The sequence below is a fragment of the Plutella xylostella genome, chromosome 29 (assembly GCF_932276165.1).
Source record: "Plutella xylostella chromosome 29, ilPluXylo3.1, whole genome shotgun sequence".
NCBI lineage: Eukaryota > Metazoa > Arthropoda > Insecta > Lepidoptera > Plutellidae > Plutella > Plutella xylostella.
Window position 1 is genome coordinate 4,366,000 of NC_064009.1, and position 22,434 is coordinate 4,388,433.

Here is a 22,434-nt window from a genome sequence, read left to right on the forward strand (position 1 = left end):
TTGTGTATAAAGCTAAATAAATCACTTACAGTTAGTTAGTCGGTAAATTATCTCCAATTTAAGTTACTTAAACCAGATACAATTGTATTAGTAGATACTACTGCTTCTCATTAGCAAAGCACTGGCAAAAATGTGGACAGAATATACTTATTCAAATACCCAGACAAGTAAACGTGTTCTAAATAATAAGTTTTATAATAGCGAGCTTCGCATCGCCCAAAAAGTTTTTGCCGTGGGAATTTCGGGATAAAAAGTATATATCATGTAGGTATATACCTGCTTTTATTATTATTAAGTACATTTTCATATTAAAAAAACCCTTCAAAATCCAACGTTTTAAAGATATAAGCAATACATAGATACGGACAGGCGCGAAACGCGACTTTGTTTTGCATTATGTATTATGTAGTGATAGTTCACATACATTACGCAACAATTAAGTAAAATGCAGAATTTTAATGGCTCTCAACTAATAATTAACTTGTTATAGCTCCTCCATAACACTAGCTTAATGGCTAAATTGGTACCGGAACTTAATAACGAGTGTACCTTAACTATCCTGCCATATTGGCAGATGGTATAAATTGTTACGGCCAAAACATTATGATTGCTATTTTTGGAGCTTTGATGACAAACTGAATAGTTTTGAAGAGTTTGTCACTATGGGGAAAATTCGGTTTTGCTAGTCGCTGAACTCTCCTAGGAAATTTGTCACAAATCAATTTAAACACATTTCCATTTTAGGAATTACGTGCATTTCCTTTAACATATATAACGACTATAAATATTTAAATAATCAACCTGTTTGCCCAAAACCTACATTGAATGCGTTTTCGATTAATTTGAAAGCTACGTGTTTCGCCCATTCTCGTATAAGCTGGCAGTAGGTCATAGGCCACGCTCGGCTGTTAGTTCTATGAAATCCTTTATTCATGCACACGCCGCTCTCCGGGGATTCAATTAGTGCCGCCGGTTAGCGCGCAGCTTGCCGCCCACAAACAGGATTACAAGCATATTGCCTCCATTCATCTTTCAAATCTATGCTTTTAGCTTTACAGTTTATTTTTGTTACGAGCCAATGGGCGGATAAATGTAGCGGAGTTGGCTGCAAGTGAAAGGTCAAAGGTGGCTACGCTTCGTAGCGGCGTAGCGTCGTAGCGGCGTAGCGCCGGCCGTAGCATTATTACTCCGCGGTTTGCCAAATATTAATCTTTCCTTTTTATAAAATGAACGTACAATCTGAAAAGCGAAAATGCATAACATTAAAATTTCATCGTCTAGTAATGCGAAACAATAGGTTCCACGTAGGTCAAAGAGTTTTTAAAAGGTATTAGCCTAAATTATACCATGGCGTGTTTCCAAGTTCCTGTTGTATGATTCGGTAGTCGTTACGCGGAAAGTGAATTTTGTGTGAAAGTAGCACAACTTTTTGTATAAACTTTACACATTTCATGTGTAACATGCAACTGTGGCATATTTTAGAATTATTCTCTACATGTTTTTGTCGTGAAAACTTTACGACACATGAATGAATTTATAAAAGAAAGTGGAAAACAGAGTTATTGTTCGCCACATTTTCTGCCACGGGCGGGGGAAGGCATAAAAATAGAATATGTTGATACAGGGAAAAGCTTTTATTCCACGTGTCCAATTCTACCGAGCGGCCGGCTCAGGGCGCACGGGCCCGAATATATTGGAAATGTCACGTACGTCCTTCTACATGTACTATGTACATAATATAGTACACCGCCATGTGTTGTATCGTGAGTATTGTGTAACTTTTAACATATTTTCATATCCGGTGTGTCCGGTTTATTCTGCGAGCTTGAATTGGAATTTATAAGATAACTTTCTAAAATGCTGATTAACATGAACTTTAAAGTATTTACTTAACTTTGAAATGACTATGTAGTTAGATTATTTCAGGCCATCTCAGCGTCTCATATTTCAACTGAAAATTAGGAAAACACCAATGTTTTTCTCAAGAATTAATTTGGAAGTAGAAAAATGAGTCGAATATGCAATTAATAGAGCATTTGCGTTATTGATAGCTTTGAACTAATTATTACATGTAAGTAATATATACGTACATATTATAATACTTTATTGCAACAAAAATAAAAACAGCTATATTGTTACTTTACAAACTTAATAGTGATGAAACAATGTAATTTTTTTGAAAAAACAGGATATTAACGTTTTGTAATTACCCAAAGTAGAGACCATATTGGGTTGAGAAAAGACTTATTTAGTAACGTAGGTATATACTAGGAAACTTTATCTCATTACAAGTAAACTTCGCTTGAATGTAAGAGCCGAATACCAACTTTTGTGTAAGACAACTTAGAACAAATAGCGTGGAAAATTCTCACACTAAGCGAGTCAATTTGTCGCGTTCCCACCGTATTTCACTCTGGTAGAAGGCTTAAGTCTCCGCCCTATACATAGGTAGGTAGGTATATTGTGACGGCTTCGGCAGTAGTTACATGTGACATGGCTTTCGGACCGATTGGGATTAAAGTTCCGCATCGATTGAGGCTTGACTATGCAGTTGCTTGCCATTGTTACATTTCATCCATTAAAAAATTTAAGCGTGGATCTATACTTCCAAGATACAAGATCCAACAAATAAATAAATAAACAATAAATTTTCAATTGTTTCTGATTTTGCGGCAAATAAACACAACTTACTAAAAAACACACACGCACACACACACTCACGCCTTGTACTAATGTACTCCCTTGCGGGGTAGGCAGAGGTGCATTGCTGCACCCACTTTTCGCCAGAGTATTATGTTAGTCCCAATGTAATAGGGGGCGGGCCTATTGCCATTTTACGGGCACATCCAAGACCCGAGAACAAATATCTGTGTTTAAACAAATATCTGCCTCAGCCGGGAATCGAACCCGGGACCTTCGGCTCAGTAGTCAGGGTGCTAACCACTACGCCATTCGGCCGTCAAAAATAACTCAACGTTAACTTACTAAAAATATAATTACAAATTTATTTTTATAAGAACATAAAATTTTGTGTCAAATAATTACGTGAAAACTACATACATACATAACGTTGTTGAGAATGTCGAATTGTGTGATATTATATTAAAAAAAAACGTCGTAGGTATAGATATTTGTATTTCAAGGGTTTATTTAAAATTCGATCTTTGAATTTCAATAGCTTTTAGAAAATCCGGGTAAACTGACCCATATCACCACTGCGAGAGTTTTGGAAGTTTCTATCCTATCCTTGTTGCTTTAAAAGCAACGAGATAATAAAAATACGACATAAATTGCATTGGCTGAGTTGAATCTATTCTAAATCTTAAAACCAATCCTGACAAGAATTGGCACCGAGCCTATACGGCCTCAGGATAACAACTGAAGCGCTATTACATATGTAAAGTTAATAGTGCAACAAATACATATACATGTTATAATTACTGTTATTTCTGCACACCATAATTTTTTTTTTTTAGAAAAACTTAACTATATAAATATAATAATAAAAAAAAACTAAAGATAACTTAGGTTTAGGTTACTTGAGAATATATTAAGGGTCAACTTTAAATCGTATCAAATAGTGTTATTTTCTCCCCATTACGGTTAAGGTTGTGATTTTCTTTTATTTTCTTATTTACTCCAGATACTTTTCTCAAGTCCCGCTGGATGTATATTGGGGTTATATTTATTGCTAATTGGATTGCCGATCTGTAGTTTGGTTTCAGATTAGCGTATTTTTTGGCGAGTATATGGTCGCTTACACGAGCGCCGTATAATGGACTTGCTTACTTAAAAAAATATTAAAATTTTTTAGAAACCTGAAAAAGTGATCTCGTAAATAAATAAATAAAACTATTTTAGGTCAAGAGTACGACTTTTTTATATCTTACGCGTTGCCTAGCGGTGGTGGCGGCGGCGGCGTAGTAATTCAGGGACTCTCAACTCACTTGCTATTCTGAACACGTGGTTCTACAAAATGTCTGAAGGAGAACACCCTATACATGTATAGTACATTATCTGCTGCTGGAAATCCATTTCAATTCCGTGTCTATGAAAGATAAATTTCATGATAAAAGGAGTTGATGGGACTGGGTTTCGTGGAAACTTGGCTATATTTGGGCTTTACAGTTGGTTGATTAATGAAATTGTAAATTGTATTTATTAAAGCATACTGCCACTTTTATTATGTCTTGACTTTTGAAACTCCGATATGCTACGACTACGAGTACATACACCTAGATGATATGTTGTGCCGATTGTACCTAATTTAATATACGTTGCTCACACCGTTAAGTTAAAACGATAGTTGAATTTGAATTGTTGATGCAAAAATTATATACCGAACTTTGCGTTCTGGCATGCCCATTGCCCACGGGAAAACCTTCAGTAAAAGCTCGCGGGAAGAGCTAGTATCATATTTTATCGTGTGTATGTTACTAGATATTACACATGTTACACAGGATGTTTCAGTAACCAGTGTGCATGAGTCTGTAGGCAGTTCGGGTCTGATCGATAGCGGCGGCCACTCCCGCCCGCCGGACGCACGTGCTGCGGTTGAGTCCTGTAGAGAATTATTATTTCATTTATAAATATTTCACATTTTTTCAAACAGTGAAGTTCCAGTTATGAATAAATTGCATCACGTTGCGTATTATTTGATCTTACGAAATCATAAGTTTGATTTATGTATTCAAGAAAGCTATTGTGATGCTATAATGCATTTTGTTTACAAAGTTTATACCTAAACTGCATTTTTCATACTTTACATAAAATATAGCCAATCCTCATCACGACCCATTTACGTCCCCACTGCTGGGGCACGGGTCTCCTTCCAATGAAGGAAGGGTTTAGGCCTAGTCCACCACGCTGGCCAAGTGCGGGTTGGTGGACCCCAACACAAGCAAGCTTGTGCTGAGAGAGTTGTCGGGTAAGTGGGCAACCCGACTGTCAGATGTTTTCAAGCTGCCCGAAGGCCTCTGATCTGACTAGGCTTAACGACTGCTGCCGAAGCAGCAACCGGGACCCACGGCTTAACGTGCCGTCCGAAGCACGGAAGCGTCCAGAAAAGAACCACTTGAAATCGGTCACCCATCCAATGGCTGACGGTGCCAGTTGTTGCTTAACCTCAGTGATCAGTTACGATCACTGAGGCCCGCCCGACTACGGACGCTTCAATCGCCTAGCCAATCTTAGTGTAAAATATTATTATTATCTTACGGAAACAAGATTATTCTACACCTGAAACATTATTATATAAATATAGTAATTGAGCGATGTAATGTTTGCTTTTACGAGGTTAACGAGAACAAACTTTGATGTTGCGTTTGATGTAAATTGAATACATAATATCTGTCCTTACACATAACATTATTATTAATTTTTCTAGAGAACACAAAAATAATGTTTTCCTCATAAAACCGTAAAAAGGCGAGCATATTTTTCTTGCTGTAGCAAAACGGCACCGTTTATGAATATGAATGAATGAATGGCGAATTTAAGCTTTCCTTTATTACAATTAGCTCACTGACAGTCACTTGTTATTCCGAAGCACCGGAATTTTCCGGGAGATTAAGTTCGGTAAACGAACAAAACTTCCACATTTATATTAGTTTGGAATTTCATATGAAGACTCAACTTCGACATTCATATGTAAATTTGCGGATATTCGTAACCCTTTGATACAATATTACTTCGATATGCATTAACTTGATTAAATTTCGTTTCAAATCGGATTATAAGCCTAGCTCTTGGACTGGGAGCATACACGTAATTTGTTATTCCGCAATAGTTTATATATAAGTTGATATTATAGTTTGTATGTAAAGGGTTACCACATAATTTGAGCATCCATCATTAGATAGAAATAGCGAGCGCCATGCACTATTTGAGCACACCTTTATGTTTATTAATTCATATTATAAACCCATGAAAACAACAGCGTGTATTTCAACAGTATAATATCGTACCTTACGTACCCCAGCCGGCAAAAAAGGCGAGTCTCCTTCCTGCCACAAGCCTCGTATCGCGGCTGAGAGATCGCTGCGCCGATACACTCGACACATCCCGACATGATATTTTAAAGGCTCATTTTGCGACAGGCTTTATGTAACTTGATATCTGAGGGAAGGGGAGGCTGAGTCGGCACCCCCGCCGCCCCCGCCCCGCCTGCAAGACTGAGTGGCGCCATAGTAACGAGCTAGTCTGTCCCAGACAGAGACGTATTTAGGGGCTTAGGGGCGGAGAATTAGGTTCTGTTTGCGGCTGACTGTTGCCAGTATTTTGTAGATAATGGAGATAGGGGCAATTGCTGTTGAGGTTTTCGAATGTAGCTGGGAATCTTGATGATGATAGGTATGGTAGTAAGTTAGAAGTCTGGAAACATGAACTTTACATCCCATGAACAACTCATTTTGTATCATAGCAACTGACACTGTTCGGTCAAGATGACTGCAAGCTTCTCCTGAGTCCTGTCTGATGGCTATTGTAGCCTTATGTAAAATTTTCGTTTTAGTACTTAAATTATATTTCAGACGTTATAATTTTCATATTTTAAAAAGTCTAAAAAAATATTATCTTTTAAACAAAAAAATAATTATTGTACGTGTATTTAAATTAGTTTTTTCACTAATTCCACAGCTACATTGCACGATCTCTTATTATTATCTATATTATTAGAGTTGTTAAAATTATCTGTTATTTCCTTAATACGCCCCGACATATTATCTTCTTCACTTCACAACAACATAATGTAGGTAGTCTACATATGCATACCTATGTTTCTATAAACGACAAAGTTATACCTACAAGTATGATAATAATAATATAGAAACGTGGGGTTTCCCCGAATTGGCAAAGCCATCCGTGAATTCATCTAAGTTTGCTAAACTTGGCGCCTTCATATTGGTTTGTTTGTTTATTTGTCTGTTTCATCTATGTAAGTAATCATGTTTTAAGGTTTATTATTATAATTCAAGAAGTGCTTTAAGTTTAACACAAAAGATTATGATGTTACATAATGTTTCTCGATTGTTACTCATTCATACATTAGTACATGATTTACGTAATGAAATAGTTTTCTATTAGAAAATAATAATAATAATAATAACTATCCGCATTTAGACATCTATGTAGGTGCCTACATAGATGTACAGACTAAACAAAGTCTCCCCCTAATGAAATCATACGACAAAATAGTCAAGTTCACGGGATCAAGTAATTAAAGTAAATAATGTGTTCTGAACACGCGACGTTCATTGTTGAAATGAACCTATTACTAGCCTGATGGACGCCATCTTTGTACCTACATAGTGGTCCTTGACCCTCCACTTGCTGTCTTAGCTTTTATTTATTTTATGCTTAAATTTAAAGACACAGAATATTATTAGTATTTTTGGAATTTATTCGCGTAGTCGAATATTTTAGAGTAAGCATAAAATAGTATTTATAAAGAAACTAATCGCGGCCACCAATCTAATTTATTTCTTGAATTGTCTAGCGTTCTTCAAGCCTACGCGCTACGAAATTGCTACGACATTGCTACGAATTTGCTACGAGCTGAACCTTTGCTACGTACTTACTACGCCGCGTCGTAGCCCGTAGTATTTTAAGATGAATTTTTTAAAATATTTTATGTTCTTACTTTATAAACAAATTTTATATATTTTTTTAGGATATAGAGGGTTGGTTTGAAAACCTAACCATATGTATAATCTGTCGTAGAGTGAAAACACTATAATCGATCGGGTTAACGTGTTTTCAAGTGAGGAACGCAGCAAGGTTAAGGGTTGAAATACTTTACAAAAGCTGCGTTCACGGATACAGTCACCTATCGATTGATCATTAATTAATAATTTTCATTACTTTATAGTTTGCTCTTTTGAATAATTTATGTTTTATTATTATTTATCATACTTAGTTAGTCAATAATGATAGCATTTCTATTAACGCAAGGTTATGAGTTAATATTATAATTATAATACTTTATTGCACATTGATATGTATAATATGTGCACTGTTAGTTAACCTTAGTTTCTGTTCGGAATGTACCTAAATGAAGAAATGAAACAAAGAGTTCTATGTACTAGTGGCTAAGGGTTAATCATAACTATTATGAAATATCGTGGGCTACATAATTAAATATCAAATCTGCCAATCCAAAGGGGAAACCGATGTGAAACGTTTTTATTTATTTATTTATTTATTAGACGTGTTGTATGGACCCTTCTCCGCAGCTATATACTACTGTAACCGGCATATACGCGGAACGCGTGTATTGCACAAAATATTGGCACACACTTTATGAATTCATAAAAACGAAGGATATGTATGGATAATAAAAAATGTTTACGATATAGTATGTATGTAAGTGTATACATACTTAATAACACTGAGGAAATATAACAAAATAAAACAGAAGTATTTGAGTTTATTTCTCATGAAAAATGAGAGACTACTTCACTTATTTATGTAAGTTCTTTGTTGAGAAATAGTTAAAGTAGCTATAATTTAGTACAAGACCTCAATTAAAATACGATCAGGTGGTCCGTCCATTACAGTCCGAAAAGTGGTTCATGTTCTTGGCTTTAATAGTTCTATGTTAACGTTTCACCTTGCATATTTTGTTATGAATTCAATATTGACTTATGTTTATGTTAGAAGCAAATCAAGCATTTCTAGAGCTCTAGCGTATTCTGAACACGGATTTGCAACCATTACCAAATAAAGAAATACAATACCATTTTGTAACACCCTGTATATACCTGACCTATTTGCTTTTCGTTTACGTTGTCGCGGATTTGGCAGCGCACTGCGATATGAATTAAGTTCAGTGCTCTTACCCTGTGGAGTAATGCATGGCTGAACCCACAGTTTGATGGTGGTTTAAGTATGTTCCATTTTAATGAGGCAGATTTACAGATTTTCAGGACTACCTGCAAAGTATAAACGTTTTTCTGAACAATATCTACTGCATCATTAAAATCCTCTCACAACATATTTGTACATAAGCTTGAACTTGTTCATGTATTTTTGGCTTAAAATTTAATGCATTTCTCATACTTTTATAGTTATACATGTAAACCCTATAGAAATACACGGATTATAAAAAAAAAACACATAAGTACAATAAAAATCATAAACCTGTACAAATAAAAAATGTTACGTTTAACTCAGGACCCATTATACGATTTATACGTAACCTTTCACCGATCAATCCGATAATAGAATGCACCTATCAGTGACGTCACACTCGTGACGTACCCCCGACGCGGCAAGCCCACGCGTAACAGCACGAATGCAACAAATGTACTCGATTCTATTATTAGATCAGTCGATCCGTCTTGAAAGCTTGATAAGCCGCTCGGCCGCCACGCGACCCAATCGATTATTGTAGCTGGTGTAGTTACTACCGCTGGCTAGCCCCGCAAATGCCACTTCTGTGTTCTATTCTATTTGTTTATCGGATGTTGGGAAATAAAGAAGCACAAATTGTAAATGTGTGTTTCCGTCTACGGGAAATGGGAGTCCATGGAGAAAGTTAGTTATTATGTTAAGAATGATATTTTTCACTACATTAGTAACTGCAAGTTCCAGTTATTCAGATCATTCTAAATTGATTGATGATAATAATTATAATACTTCCCTACCACAAAAACGCATACTTACATGAAAAATGTGAAATGCTGCACAACCATGCCGTTGTAAGTGGTATCAACCATCTCTTGTGGTTAAATCTGTCAAATTCTGGTGATGGTATTACAGCTAATATCGTAAATTGAAATCGTTTCCCTAGATTTCTTATATTCATATTTTTATTCATTCTATGAAACACAAAGCTCCATTTATATTTATTTTTCGTTTGTTTTCTGAAAGATTTAATCTGTTTTCGTCGCCACCACTGCGAATGGGCTCCGGGAAACTTCTGTTGTTTGTTCAAAGTTATCCGGGTCATAAAGATTCTATCAGACTTGGCGTAACTTAATTGATGATGCTTGATTGGATTGCTTACTTAGGCTCGATTTCACCACTGCAAAATAAAACTATTCCTAGAATAATTTGACATATGACGTTGCTTACTCTTGACTTATTCTCAGAATAGCCTTATTCTTCAATGATGAAACCGGGCCTAGCTCGGTCTTCGCAGTTCGTATGTTTATTAACGGCCTGTTTGTCGGTTGCGTGATCGTATTGATTTTTAGTTCCACCCTGTAAATACTCATCCAGACTGTATTTGTTTATTTGTGAGACTGGCTGTGCAAATAGCGCCGGATTCACTGTCTACTGTGGAATAGAAACGCTATTGAATATACAACAATATAGTATCATAGCGGGTTTAATAAAAATATTTTAAAACAACGTTATTTAGAAAGACGTGAATTCGTAATTTACTTATGTACTTTTTTCATTATGAACATACCAGTTTACACAGCAAAATATGTCAGACAAAGTGAATTACACCTATATAAAAACAGAGATCTGCCGTGATAAATCTACATTGAATGCCCCGACAGAATGTAAATGAATGATTTATTGTATGGCCATTAACATTTACAAATTGTCCAAAGACCTGTAAGTACTTGCACTGTGAATGTGTGGCAACCGCTAACGATTCACCCGAATTCTGAGTATTAATAATTATTCGAACTCCGACGGAACATGAATATTTGATAAATTATTGACTGAATAATTCTGTCTACGAATGGAAATAAATTCAATAACTTGTACGAAATAAGATAGATATATGATAACGAAATATCACTTTAATGTCTTTGCAAAGTATCGAAGGCTAGTTTAGTTAGAGCATTCTATCTTTTGGAAAAAGGTTAGGTTCACCACAAACCTATTTGAAACAGTAAGATTTAAAAATAAATACATTTTATATTCATTTATATGAGTCACCGGTGCCAGCTACTGACACACATTAAACCTCTAATGTATGCTGTTGATACATTCGTGAACCACAATTTAAATTATTTATTACCATTTTATTTCTTGTACAAAAATAAAACTTAACTTAGTTTGTTGAACGGCGAAGCGAAGGGGCTATAAGTCAGTACTTAATGTGACTTTTATTCATACAGACATAAAAACTTTTTCGTCAGCAAACTCCGGTTAAACACGGTAAGTTAAGAAAAGTAGTACCTATACAAGACCGAACCTATTAAGTTAGCAATTACAGAGTTTCAGAAATATTGGCGTCAGGAACCGAAAATTCGATAAACATTTAAAACTAAGGGTAACCACCGAAAAACTAGTGATTTATATTTTATCACTCCCCAGGGAGAAAATGAAGCCAGGATCTTTCCAGTAAGTACTTTGGGTTGCAATGTTGAGTTATAGCCTAAATTAAGTGGGATAAACGTTGGCGTCCCCACCGGGTGTAGCCCGCACTACGTTCACGGGGGAATAGTGCCATTTATATAAGTGCGGCTACAGTAAAAATGACTGAAAAATATTTGATCAAAACATAATTAACAACATAAACATATGCACAGAAACAGCCACAAAAGTAATTGTTTACCTATATTGTCTTCCTGTCCTCTTTCACTCCAGTGATCTTAGTATGAAAGAGTTTGAGATGGGATTGTCTCTACCTTATAATCTATTCTACTAACATGTTATTTGAGAACCCTATATAGTAGCCTCCTTTTTTGTAATCTTAAGGGCCTGTTTCGCAATGTCTGGATAATTGCTTCCTGTGTGATAATAGACATGCCGTCACTGTCTTTAATTATGTTTTAGACTGGGACAGCATGTCTTTTATTCCTTTTATCCCACAGGTAGCCATTATCCAGACCTTGAGAAACAGGCTCTAATTATCTTATGGACGCATCGGCGCCACTATAAACCCTTTGTTTTCCTTCGAACTGGCCCCTTTTTCAAATTAATGTTATGATGAATGAATGTTTTCTGCTGGTGTCATCATAAATTCAAAGTTTCTGTAATGTAAATAATGGCTGGTTAATTTAGCTTGTCGTACATAAATAAAGCAGGCAGAGCAAATACTAATAAACAAACCTGTACGTAAATATGATTCGCATTTAGTGTAGTCAAAAATACTTTCATGTATTTAAGTGTTTATGTTTTGGGCCGCAGAAATATGTTTCTTTGTCTTACTGTATAAGTTATTGTTATAAAGGCATACCTTGGCGGTTGGAGCGTCGTGTATCTATCGAAAACGGCACAAAGGAAAACCTCGTAGTACCTATTATAATATTAATTCGAAAAGCAAATATGTCAAGTGTGATAAATTACTAGCGTCTCGAGCCGCACTCTGTCGCACGATACCCAAATAAACGTTGCTATCATAATACACCCACTGTACTAGTTCCATACAAGTAATTTTATTTCCACTTAATAATAATATCATAATCCTTTATTTCAGGCATCAGTGGCCCATATTATAAACTAAACACATACATTTTCTATTATACAAAATAATAAATAAAAATAACCGTATTTATACCTTTTCAGTAAAAATGAATTTAACACGTTTCACGTCCAAGTAATGTATATATTCACCGTAGTAATTCACATGTAGGCTCACCTAGTAGATATTCGCTAGCTATTCCAAGCAAAATATATTTTTACAATATTGCCTTGTAAAGTACGGCCTGCGTCAATAAATTGCTTTTCAGAATAAATATATGTATAAATAAATAAAATATATATATGAGTATACTGAACTTGAAGGGCGAGCAATATCATAGGAAATAATTCTGCCATAAAAGCTACACGGGTGTTTTTAGCTACCTTCGGAGTCACTTTAGCTTTTTTTGTAAGAGTTTATGAAGCAGAAAGGGGAACAATGAAGAATAGCAAAAGAGGCGTATTTTTATGGAACAAGCGGACCAAATACAATGTATAAAGGTATAACTGGACGTCATACACTACTTGAACAAGCACAAAGGAAAGGTTAGATAAACACAGAACCATAAACACTGAGCCCATACTAGTCTACTGTAGGAAATGAGCCTCCTCCAAGACTGGAGGGTTTCACCACAATGTCCACGTCTGGCCGGCGGTTTGAGGATACAAAACAAACATCCAAGACCAATAACAAAATAAATGTCTTCAAACAAATATTTACCCTAGCTAGGATTTGATCCCGGGACCCACAGCCCAGCAGTCGGAGTCACCGACCGCTACGCCATCCAGTCGTCGTGTACCATGGGGAGAAAAACTAAAAGCTAATTATAGATGACGCCTTAGTAGCCTAATAATGCCTGATTCCCCAGTTCTGATTGGTTGGTTCAATCGCAATTTTTTCCCCCCAATAATGTAATTGGCACACTCGATTGTGCTGTTAAAGTTTCACTTGGTTTCCTCCCACATTGACGGTGTTGTTTGTTGCAGAGCTGAGCCCGGGCGCCGCGAGGATGCGGCGGAGGCGCGTGCAGCGATGAGCTAGCGGCATGGTCGGCGAGGGGGCGGGCCGGGGCGCCGCGCGCTGCCTGCAGGTAACTACCGACACTACCAATTATTTCACTGTGTTTGTTAACATCTTTATACCCAATATCCAAAATTTAAGGGAGACGCTTTTAATTAAAAAGAAATGATGACAATGTACCTACCTTGGATCACATAATAAACCGCGAACGCAGTTTTCTTACAAAAGTAAGCGTTTGTAAGAAAACATTGGCATTCATTAAATTATTACGATCTATGTGCTAATAAACCTAATACCTAGTTCTCATTTGTGATTTATGTAGCGCCAAAAAACCTGTGTGAAAATGTGCGTCACTGACAGGCAGCTGGCGTTTTCTTAGGTAAAAACTTTTACAACACCCTGTATAACATCCCATCTCTCCCCAGCAGGGGGACTCGCCCCCGCGCTTGCCCATGGGCTTCGCGGCGCCGGCGCACGATGCGTCGCTGGGCCTGGCGCCCGTGCCCGCGCCCGCGCCCGCGACGCCGCAAGCGCTGCAGCGGGCGCACTCCAGGTTACTACTTTATTAATACACCTACCTCTATTTACTTACATTAGTAATAGGTACTTTCCTATTAGTTGTGTAACCTACTATATAAATGCGCGTCTTGTCTCCCGCTAAACTGAACTGTAGTTTGGGTTAAAAAGGGATAAAAGTTACACTTGTCTACCGTGATGCTTACTAAACTTACAATCAGCTGCACCTGACGCACTTCAGCTTTGAGCGGTAATGTCATAGTAAGAGATACACTTACTTTCCATGATTCTTAGTTACTGATGCGTTAAAGCGCCGCTGCGGTAAGAACTACGCAAACTTTACAGCGGCAGCGGACACACTTCAGACTAACTTAAGGGATCCCACCAAGCAGTCCGCCGTTAAGAAGCCGTCAAGCTTTTAGAGCCTGTTATAAAACATTATTCTATAAAAATTTACAAGGTTCACACAGCCCTACCTTCGCTGCGTTGACCCGCTCAATTGATCCATAGCCATTTTTTACAAACAATTAAACAGTTTCTCCTACCCAGGTCGATGTCGTCGCTACCACCGGAGCCATTCATGATGCTGCGCTCGAAGGCGCTCAGCAAGCGCGTCATCATCAACGTGGGCGGCGTCCGGCACGAGGTTTTGTTTATTTATTGTTCATTTATTTATATGTAATATTCCTTAACAATACAATACAGTGCTCTTAAACCTAGTAAGGTTTGAATGGGCACTCCCTCAGTCATGGTTGCCATTCATAGTTCAGTGTGCGTTCCCCAGCAAAAAAGCATAATTTCATTGAAAACTACACATAACCAGAATCAGAGTATCATCCAACAGCAAAGTGCACGAAATTTTGAATTTGTGTATCCATCCAGGTGCTGTGGCGCACGCTGGAGCGCCTGCCGCACACGCGCCTCGGTCGCCTGCGCGACTGCAACACGCACGACGCCATCGTCGAGATCTGCGACGACTACTCGCTCCAAGACAACGAGTATTTCTTCGACAGGTGATTGGATGAGGGGTTTCTTTGGTGTCTTTGGTCGTTATTGCGCAATTTGGACGTATTTAGACACACATGTCACTAAATGCAACAGCTCGCTGTTGCTACAAGCTCTAGAAACAGTAGGTAGGTGTGCTTAGACAATAATTTCCTTGGATAGAGAGACAATAAGGTACTTCTGCGTTTAAGAGGAAAACGATGCGTGCCCGATGCGTCCTTAAAAGCCCTAAAAACCGTAGTTACCTACTTGCGCTTTAAAAATCCACTTCTAGTATTCCAAAAAGCTTGCTCAATAGGCGTTCAACTAGCGTGTAACTCACGTAGTGGGCGGCGTCCGGCACGAGGTGCTGTGGCGCACGCTGGAGCGCCTGCCGCACACGCGCCTCGGCCGCCTGCGCGACTGCAACACGCACGACGCCATCGTCGAGATCTGCGACGACTACTCGCTCCAAGACAATGAGTATTTCTTCGACAGGTGATTGGCTGATGGGTGTCTTTGGTGGTTTGCTCGTTATGGTGCGATTTGCACGTATGTAGGGGTTGCTGAAATACACAATGCAAGCTCGCGGTTACTACGCGTTCCTATAAGCCCTAGAAGAGTGTATGTAGAGAGAGTATGGGTTTCTTTGGTGCTTTGATTATTATTGGGCGATTCGGACGTATTTAGACACTTGTTACTTACAAAAGACACCACGCAACAGCTCGCGGTTCCTACTAAAAGCCCTGGAAATAGTGGGTAGTTCAGTTTTTTTAAACAATCGGCTCCTAGTGTTCCTAAAAGCTAGCTCAATAGGCGTTCAACTAGCGTGTGACTCACGTAGTGGGCGGCGTCCGGCACGAGGTGCTGTGGCGCACGCTGGAGCGCCTGCCGCACACGCGCCTCGGCCGCCTGCGCGACTGCAACACGCACGACGCCATCGTCGAGATCTGCGACGACTACTCGCTCCAAGACAACGAGTATTTCTTCGACAGGTGATTGGTTGATTAGTGTCTTTGCTGGTTTTGTCGTTATTAAGCGATCTGGACGTATTTAGACACATGTCACTTACAAAACACCATGAAATAAGACAGAAATGAAACAGCTCGCGGTTCCTACTACGACACATATCACTTCAACACAGACAATGCAACAGCCCGCGGTTCCTACTACAAGCTCTAGAAAGAGAAGGTAGCTGTGCTTTCACAATATCCTCCTAGTGTGCAAAAAAGCTCGATCAATAAGCGTTCAACTAGCGTGTGACTCACGTAGTGGGCGGCGTCCGGCACGAGGTGCTGTGGCGCACGCTGGAGCGCCTGCCGCACACGCGCCTCGGCCGCCTGCGCGACTGCAACACACACGACGCCATCGTCGAGATCTGCGACGACTACTCGCTCCAAGACAACGAGTATTTCTTCGACAGGTGATTGGTTGATTAGTGTCTTTGCTGGTTTTGTCGTTATTAAGCGATCTGGACGTATTTAGACACATGTCACTTACAAAACACCATGAAATAAGACAGAAATGAAACAGCTCGCGGTTCCTACTACGACACATATCACTTCAACACAGACAATGCAACAGCCCGCGGTTCCTACTACAAGCTCTAGAAAGAGAAGGTAGCTGTGCTTTCACAATATCCTCCTAGTGTGCAAAAAAGCTCGATCAATAAGCGTTCAACTAGCGTGTGACTCACGTAGTGGGCGGCGTCCGGCACGAGGTGCTGTGGCGCACGCTGGAGCGCCTGCCGCACACGCGCCTTGGCCGCCTGCGCGACTGCAACACGCACGACGCCATCGTCGAGATCTGCGACGACTACTCGCTCCAAGACAACGAGTATTTCTTCGACAGGTGATTGGTTGATTAGTGTCTTTGCTGGTTTTGTCGTTATTAAGCGATCTGGACGTATTTAGACACATGTCACTTACAAAACACCATGAAATAAGACAGAAATGAAACAGCTCGCGGTTCCTACTACGACACATATCACTTCAACACAGACAATGCAACAGCCCGCGGTTCCTACTACAAGCTCTAGAAAGAGAAGGTAGCTGTGCTTTCACAATATCCTCCTAGTGTGTTCTCTCCTCCTGTTCAACTAGCGTGTGACTCACGTAGTGGGCGGCGTCCGGCACGAGGTGCTGTGGCGCACGCTGGAGCGCCTGCCGCACACGCGCCTCGGCCGCCTGCGCGACTGCAACACACACGACGCCATCGTCGAGATCTGCGACGACTACTCGCTCCAAGATAACGAGTATTTCTTCGACAGGTGATTGGATTATGGGTGTCTTTGGTGCTTTGGTCATTATTGCGCGATAGGGGTAACACATGACACACGGGGCCTTGGGTGGTGCGCTACCTCCTACCTCCTTATATTATTACTGAATTTAAAACCGAGCTTTCTTTTGTAAATTGAAAATCGTAGATAGTTATAAAAAAATAGGTGAAATAAAACTTTATCTGTCCCTCAAAACACGTCTAATAGGTAAATTCTGGACTTATGACTTTACAATTACCTACAATATTTTCCCAATAATGTTTTCAAAATGCGTAGATTATTCCTTAGTAAGTTATTTAAGTTGATTTGCAAGCGAATCATCTACATATGTATATCATTACTGCATTGCGATCTCTATTTTATTATCTTGAATCATCATCACGTGATAATGTAAGCGAAAGAGAACACAATTCTTATCACAATGAAGCTACAACTACCGTCTCCCCCACAGGCACCCGAAGAGCTTCAGCTCCATCCTCAACTTCTACCGCACGGGCAAGCTGCACTTGGTCGACGAGATGTGCGTGTTAGCCTTCAGCGACGACCTGGAGTACTGGGGCGTGGACGAGCTGTACCTCGAGTCGTGCTGCCAACATAAGTACCATCAGCGGAAGGAGCATGTCCACGAGGAGATGCGCAAAGAGGCTGAGAGCTTGCGTCAGCGAGAGGAGGAGGAGTTCGGCCAGGGCACCTGCGCGCAGTACCAGAAGTGGCTGTGGGACCTGCTCGAGAAGCCCACCACCAGCATCGCCGCCCGGGTAACGTACTCGTTGCGATGCAACCTCCTCGGTTTATGAATTAAAAACTTTTTTGTCTATTGTAAGCTGCCAGGATTTTTAAAACGTGAATAGTTTGGAAGGTATCTTTGGAATTTTAGCTTCTGTCCCTTTGTCTCGTTTAAAGTTCTTCCGTGTAAGGTATTTTGTCCTTATTGTGTAGTTAGTATACGCTAAGTTTTATTAATTATAAGAGAAATATGCACACACGCCCCAAAACACTGTTAGATTAAAACACTGCACCAATTAACATGAAAAATCCGCTACTTGGCACATTTCGTTTGAAGCTGTTAAGATTTAAAATTACATATATTACACTTTACAAAAAGCCATTTGTCCTCTAACAACCTAGTCTGTTTAGAATACTAAGTATCTACTTACTAAGTAACTTTAAGGACTAATGTTTACGTTGTGTGTCTATGTTGATAAGCTTAGTAAAAGCTACTTTTATGAAAGCTTTTCTCAGATACCTTTGAGTAACTCAAGCTTTTCTATTTTCTTTCACGTCGTGCATTGTTTGAGAGCTTTCTGTTTTGTTTGTGAGGGAGAATCTTTCATAAATTGGCTTGTGTAAAGAATGGTTGTATAGGTAGTGATCGATGTTGATGTTTCGTGGTGCATGAATAACATCTATCTATTTTTTCTCTACATTATTGTATGTACCTAAATTGTATGGATTTTTGTATGTATATGTTGTATCGTGAATGTGATATATTATGTATTGTATTATTTACGTGAGTAAGTAGGCATGATATGGTGGTGGTGTTGTGTCTTATGTGTAGTTTATGTTATTTCCTTTTCCGAATATCTTATTGATGGATCGCTTTTGTCGAAACCCCCTCTCATTATGTTGTTGGTCTTAAACTCCAAAGTCGATAATAGTTTCGACATCGGCGGTGTAAAATATGTGAGTATAAATTTTGTATCTATGTGAATATTTTTACGTGTAGGTAAGTATTTATTTATAAAATTCGAGTTATTATTATTTTATGAATTAACATTTCTGATCTTAGTTGTTTTAACATTGACAACGTTTCTAAAAGGCTACAACTATTTTTATGAGTGTGCCTCTTATTTTGACCTAATAGGTCACACTTATAATAAGTAATATTATATTTTGATGTTTTGCTTCGCACTGTTCGATTCATTTGTTTTTTGTTAAAAAGAAATAATAGTTTTTGAATTAATATCCTTTATTTTATATATTTTACTATTATTTTACTACTTTGTTCAAGTTAATTTCCTTTTATTATTGTGTTAAACATTCCCAACCCTAATAAATTGCCATTACGATTAATTTTTATAAATGTTCACAGCCGCGTCGTACGTCCTCCGCAAGTGGAGGTTAAAATATATATAAAAAACAAAGCTTAATTGTTGTCGCAAAGTTGCAAATGACGGGATGGGCTTACGCGATGTGACCAGTCGCCGCCCGCGGCGCCGTCGGCCCGCGTGCGGCTCGGCGCGGGACGGGGAGGGCGGTCAGCGGGCCCGCGCGCTGCCCGCCGTCGCCGCGCCCGCGCCGCGTCCCACCACGGCCCGGCGCCGCGCGCCGGCCATCCCCCCCTCCCCGCCACCCACTCCCGCTCCCACCCCGGTGCCCAACAGCCAGCGCTTCCGCTATGTGATTTATAACCCGACTAACAGACACCACACTACGCGACGCGGGCTAGGACGGGCCCGCGCGGCGCCGCGCCTCGCGCGCCCGTCCGACACACCATACTGTTACTAACAACTAGCTACTTACGTACACTTCCTTATACCACACAACACTACTAACATACACTATAGATGTTATTTTTACACCAAATTTACTTTTAGGTAGGTATACTTATCATAATCATAAGATACTTAAACATACATACTTACATTATAAGATATTGGCCAATGTTCTGTAAATACAAAGCATAAATGTGTTATCGTGTCACAAGCCACTGTATAATAGTTAGGAATATGAAGTAGGGCGTAGTGTACAGTCCCCGCCGCGCGTGTGCCGTGCGCGCGTCGTGTGCGTGTCGTGCGCGCGTCGTGTGCGTGTCGTGCGCGCGTCGTGTGCGTGTCGTGCGCGCGTCGTGTGCGTGTCGTGCGCGCGTCGTGCGGTCGAGTCTGACGGTCGCGTGCTTGCAGGTGATCGCCGTGATCTCGATCCTCTTCATCGTGCTGTCCACGATAGGGCTGACGCTGAACACGATACCGCAGATGCAAGTGTACGACGAGAAGGGCGCGCCCATGGACAACCCGCAGCTGGCCATGGTGGAGGCCGTGTGCATCACGTGGTTCACGCTCGAGTACGTGCTGCGCTTCAGCGCCTCGCCCGACAAGTGGAAGTTTTTCAAAGGTGGACTAAACGTGATAGACTTATTGGCCATCCTGCCGTATTTCGTATCTCTCTTCCTTCTCGAGACTAACAAAAACGCGACGGACCAGTTCCAAGACGTGCGGCGGGTGGTGCAGATCTTCCGCATCATGCGGATCCTGCGCATCCTCAAGCTGGCGCGGCACTCCACCGGCCTGCAGTCGCTCGGCTTCACTCTGCGCAACTCTTACAAGGAGCTCGGCTTGCTCATGCTCTTCCTCGCGATGGGAGTACTCATATTCTCCTCCTTGGCCTACTTCGCCGAGAAGGAAGAGCCGGGAACTAAATTTATTTCCATTCCGGAAACGTTCTGGTGGGCCGGCATCACCATGACCACTGTCGGATACGGTGACATTTACCCCACGACTCCGTTGGGCAAGGTCATCGGCTCAGTTTGCTGTATTTGCGGCGTGCTGGTAATTGCGTTGCCCATCCCAATTATCGTCAACAATTTCGCCGAGTTTTACAAGAACCAGATGCGGCGCGAGAAGGCGCTGAAGCGGCGCGAAGCTCTGGAGCGCGCCAAGCGGGAGGGCTCCATCGTGAGCTTCCACCACATCAACCTGCGCGACGCCTTCGCCAAGAGCATGGACCTCATCGACGTCATCGTGGACACAGGTCAGTGCCCCCGCGCCCCCCCGCCCCGCCCCGCTTCCGCCGCTTCTCCATGTCATGTGCTCTTCGCTCGCGAATGTGACTCTTCCTTCACCTGTCCCCTCACGCATGTCCGTGTCATTGCATCTGTGTGTCGCGCCCGTGACTGCACGTGTCGTCCGCGGACGGTCCCCCACACATCGCTGAACAGCTCCCGATCACGCGATCTTGCCGCGAGCCGCACTCAGAGTGTTTTCCTTGTCTTCAGGTGACAAGTGCGTCCTCATTGAGGCGACAGACGACGCGAGATGAGCTCCTTGACCCTATCGCACAGTCGTCCCCTCGACCCCCTTATTTAGACATTCGTACACCGGGGTCGGGGTCGCGTCGCGTTTACTAGCGATGTGCCGAAGACTATTCTAATAAATAAGGTCGAATACATTTGCAGCGTGAGCCTAAAGCTTGCAGCGACTAATCTCCTCTAAAGTGGACTGTTCGATGTGTGTATCCGGAGGACGCTATCTCTTACACTATGTCGTGTTGAATGTGTGTCGTGTAGTTTGTGCTCTTACTGAATGTTGTAAATAAGTAGTGTTGAGAAACAGTTGAATAAATGTTGAGTTTACGAGGGCTTGTACTTTGGATGGTTGGTGGTGGGGGCGGCAGGTAGTGACGGTGTGTGTGCCTCCAGGACATCAGATGTCGCAAGGAGACGCCACGAGTCTGGAGGGCGAGGCGCCGGCCGTGTCCGGCTGCTACCGGCAGTTCGAGCACTCCATCCCCGCACGGGACACCGACCTGCCCGAGACCAATCAGGTACGAACACACATTCTACAACATGCTTGAACTTACCCTATATTAGATTTATCTGTACATACACAAAAAAATAAATTACAAATCTTTTGAAACTTTCTTGCACAGCGCTAAATTATTCACGCTGCTCTCAATAATCTCTGCGTAATTGCGCTAATAGACAGAATTTTTCCTCTATACGAGCCATAATCTGCGAGTTGACAGGGCTAAGATTTATGAAGTTGTTTAAAAACAAGAGTATGAAATCCGGGTACTCTCCAGTGGGCAGGCGCCGCGGCACTGCTTGCTGATAACGCGTCAGTTGACAGTTTCAGACGAGTCCTCTGAAAGAGCGACGCTACTCCATCGAAGGCCAAGACTCGCCCGAGAAGCGCCTACTGATCAACCCAGAGCCGACGCCTGTAAGACACACACACACACATACAGCTATCACGCTTGCTAAAATTACTAACAATATTCGAAGCCAAGTACCTCATGCGACCTCCTCCGAGGCAAACTCTTACGAAGTTGGCTCGAAATGAGGAGTCTGTGATTCTTCGTAGCACCATTAATTTACTAGCAAGTACCCTACACACCATCACCGTGCTTACTGAACGACGACGTGGCTTTCTATATAATATAGGTCCTCGTTACTTACATAACTATTTTATAAACTGTTTAAACAAGAATCAATAACAATGACTACGAAACTGTATAAAAAAGTATAGTCCACGTATTCGCAGCATTTTTA

At 40.7% G+C, this 22,434-nt stretch overlaps 1 protein-coding gene across 13 annotated transcripts in view; it reads left to right on the top strand.

The window, feature by feature from the left end:
• Window positions 1-22,434, top strand: part of LOC105386449 (potassium voltage-gated channel protein Shab) — a 52,710-nt gene that overhangs the window by 25,980 nt on the left and 4,296 nt on the right. For 8 of the 13 annotated variants that reach the window (XM_048631801.1, XM_048631795.1, XM_048631800.1 and 5 more), the window contains 8 exons: window positions 13,354-13,457; window positions 13,813-13,940; window positions 14,453-14,549; window positions 14,786-14,916; window positions 17,617-17,923; window positions 20,069-20,915; window positions 21,583-21,707; window positions 22,013-22,105. In XM_048631801.1, coding sequence (XP_048487758.1) covers window positions 13,413-13,457; window positions 13,813-13,940; window positions 14,453-14,549; window positions 14,786-14,916; window positions 17,617-17,923; window positions 20,069-20,915; window positions 21,583-21,707; window positions 22,013-22,105 — 1,773 coding nt within the window. In that variant the 5' untranslated portion in view covers window positions 13,354-13,412. Of the gene's footprint in view, window positions 1-13,353; window positions 13,458-13,812; window positions 13,941-14,452; window positions 14,550-14,785; window positions 14,917-16,628; window positions 16,739-17,024; window positions 17,157-17,616; window positions 17,924-20,068; window positions 20,916-21,582; window positions 21,708-22,012; window positions 22,106-22,434 lie in introns of those variants that run through there. The other 5 variants (XM_048631799.1, XM_048631805.1, XM_048631806.1 and 2 more) reach the window with 4 other exon arrangements.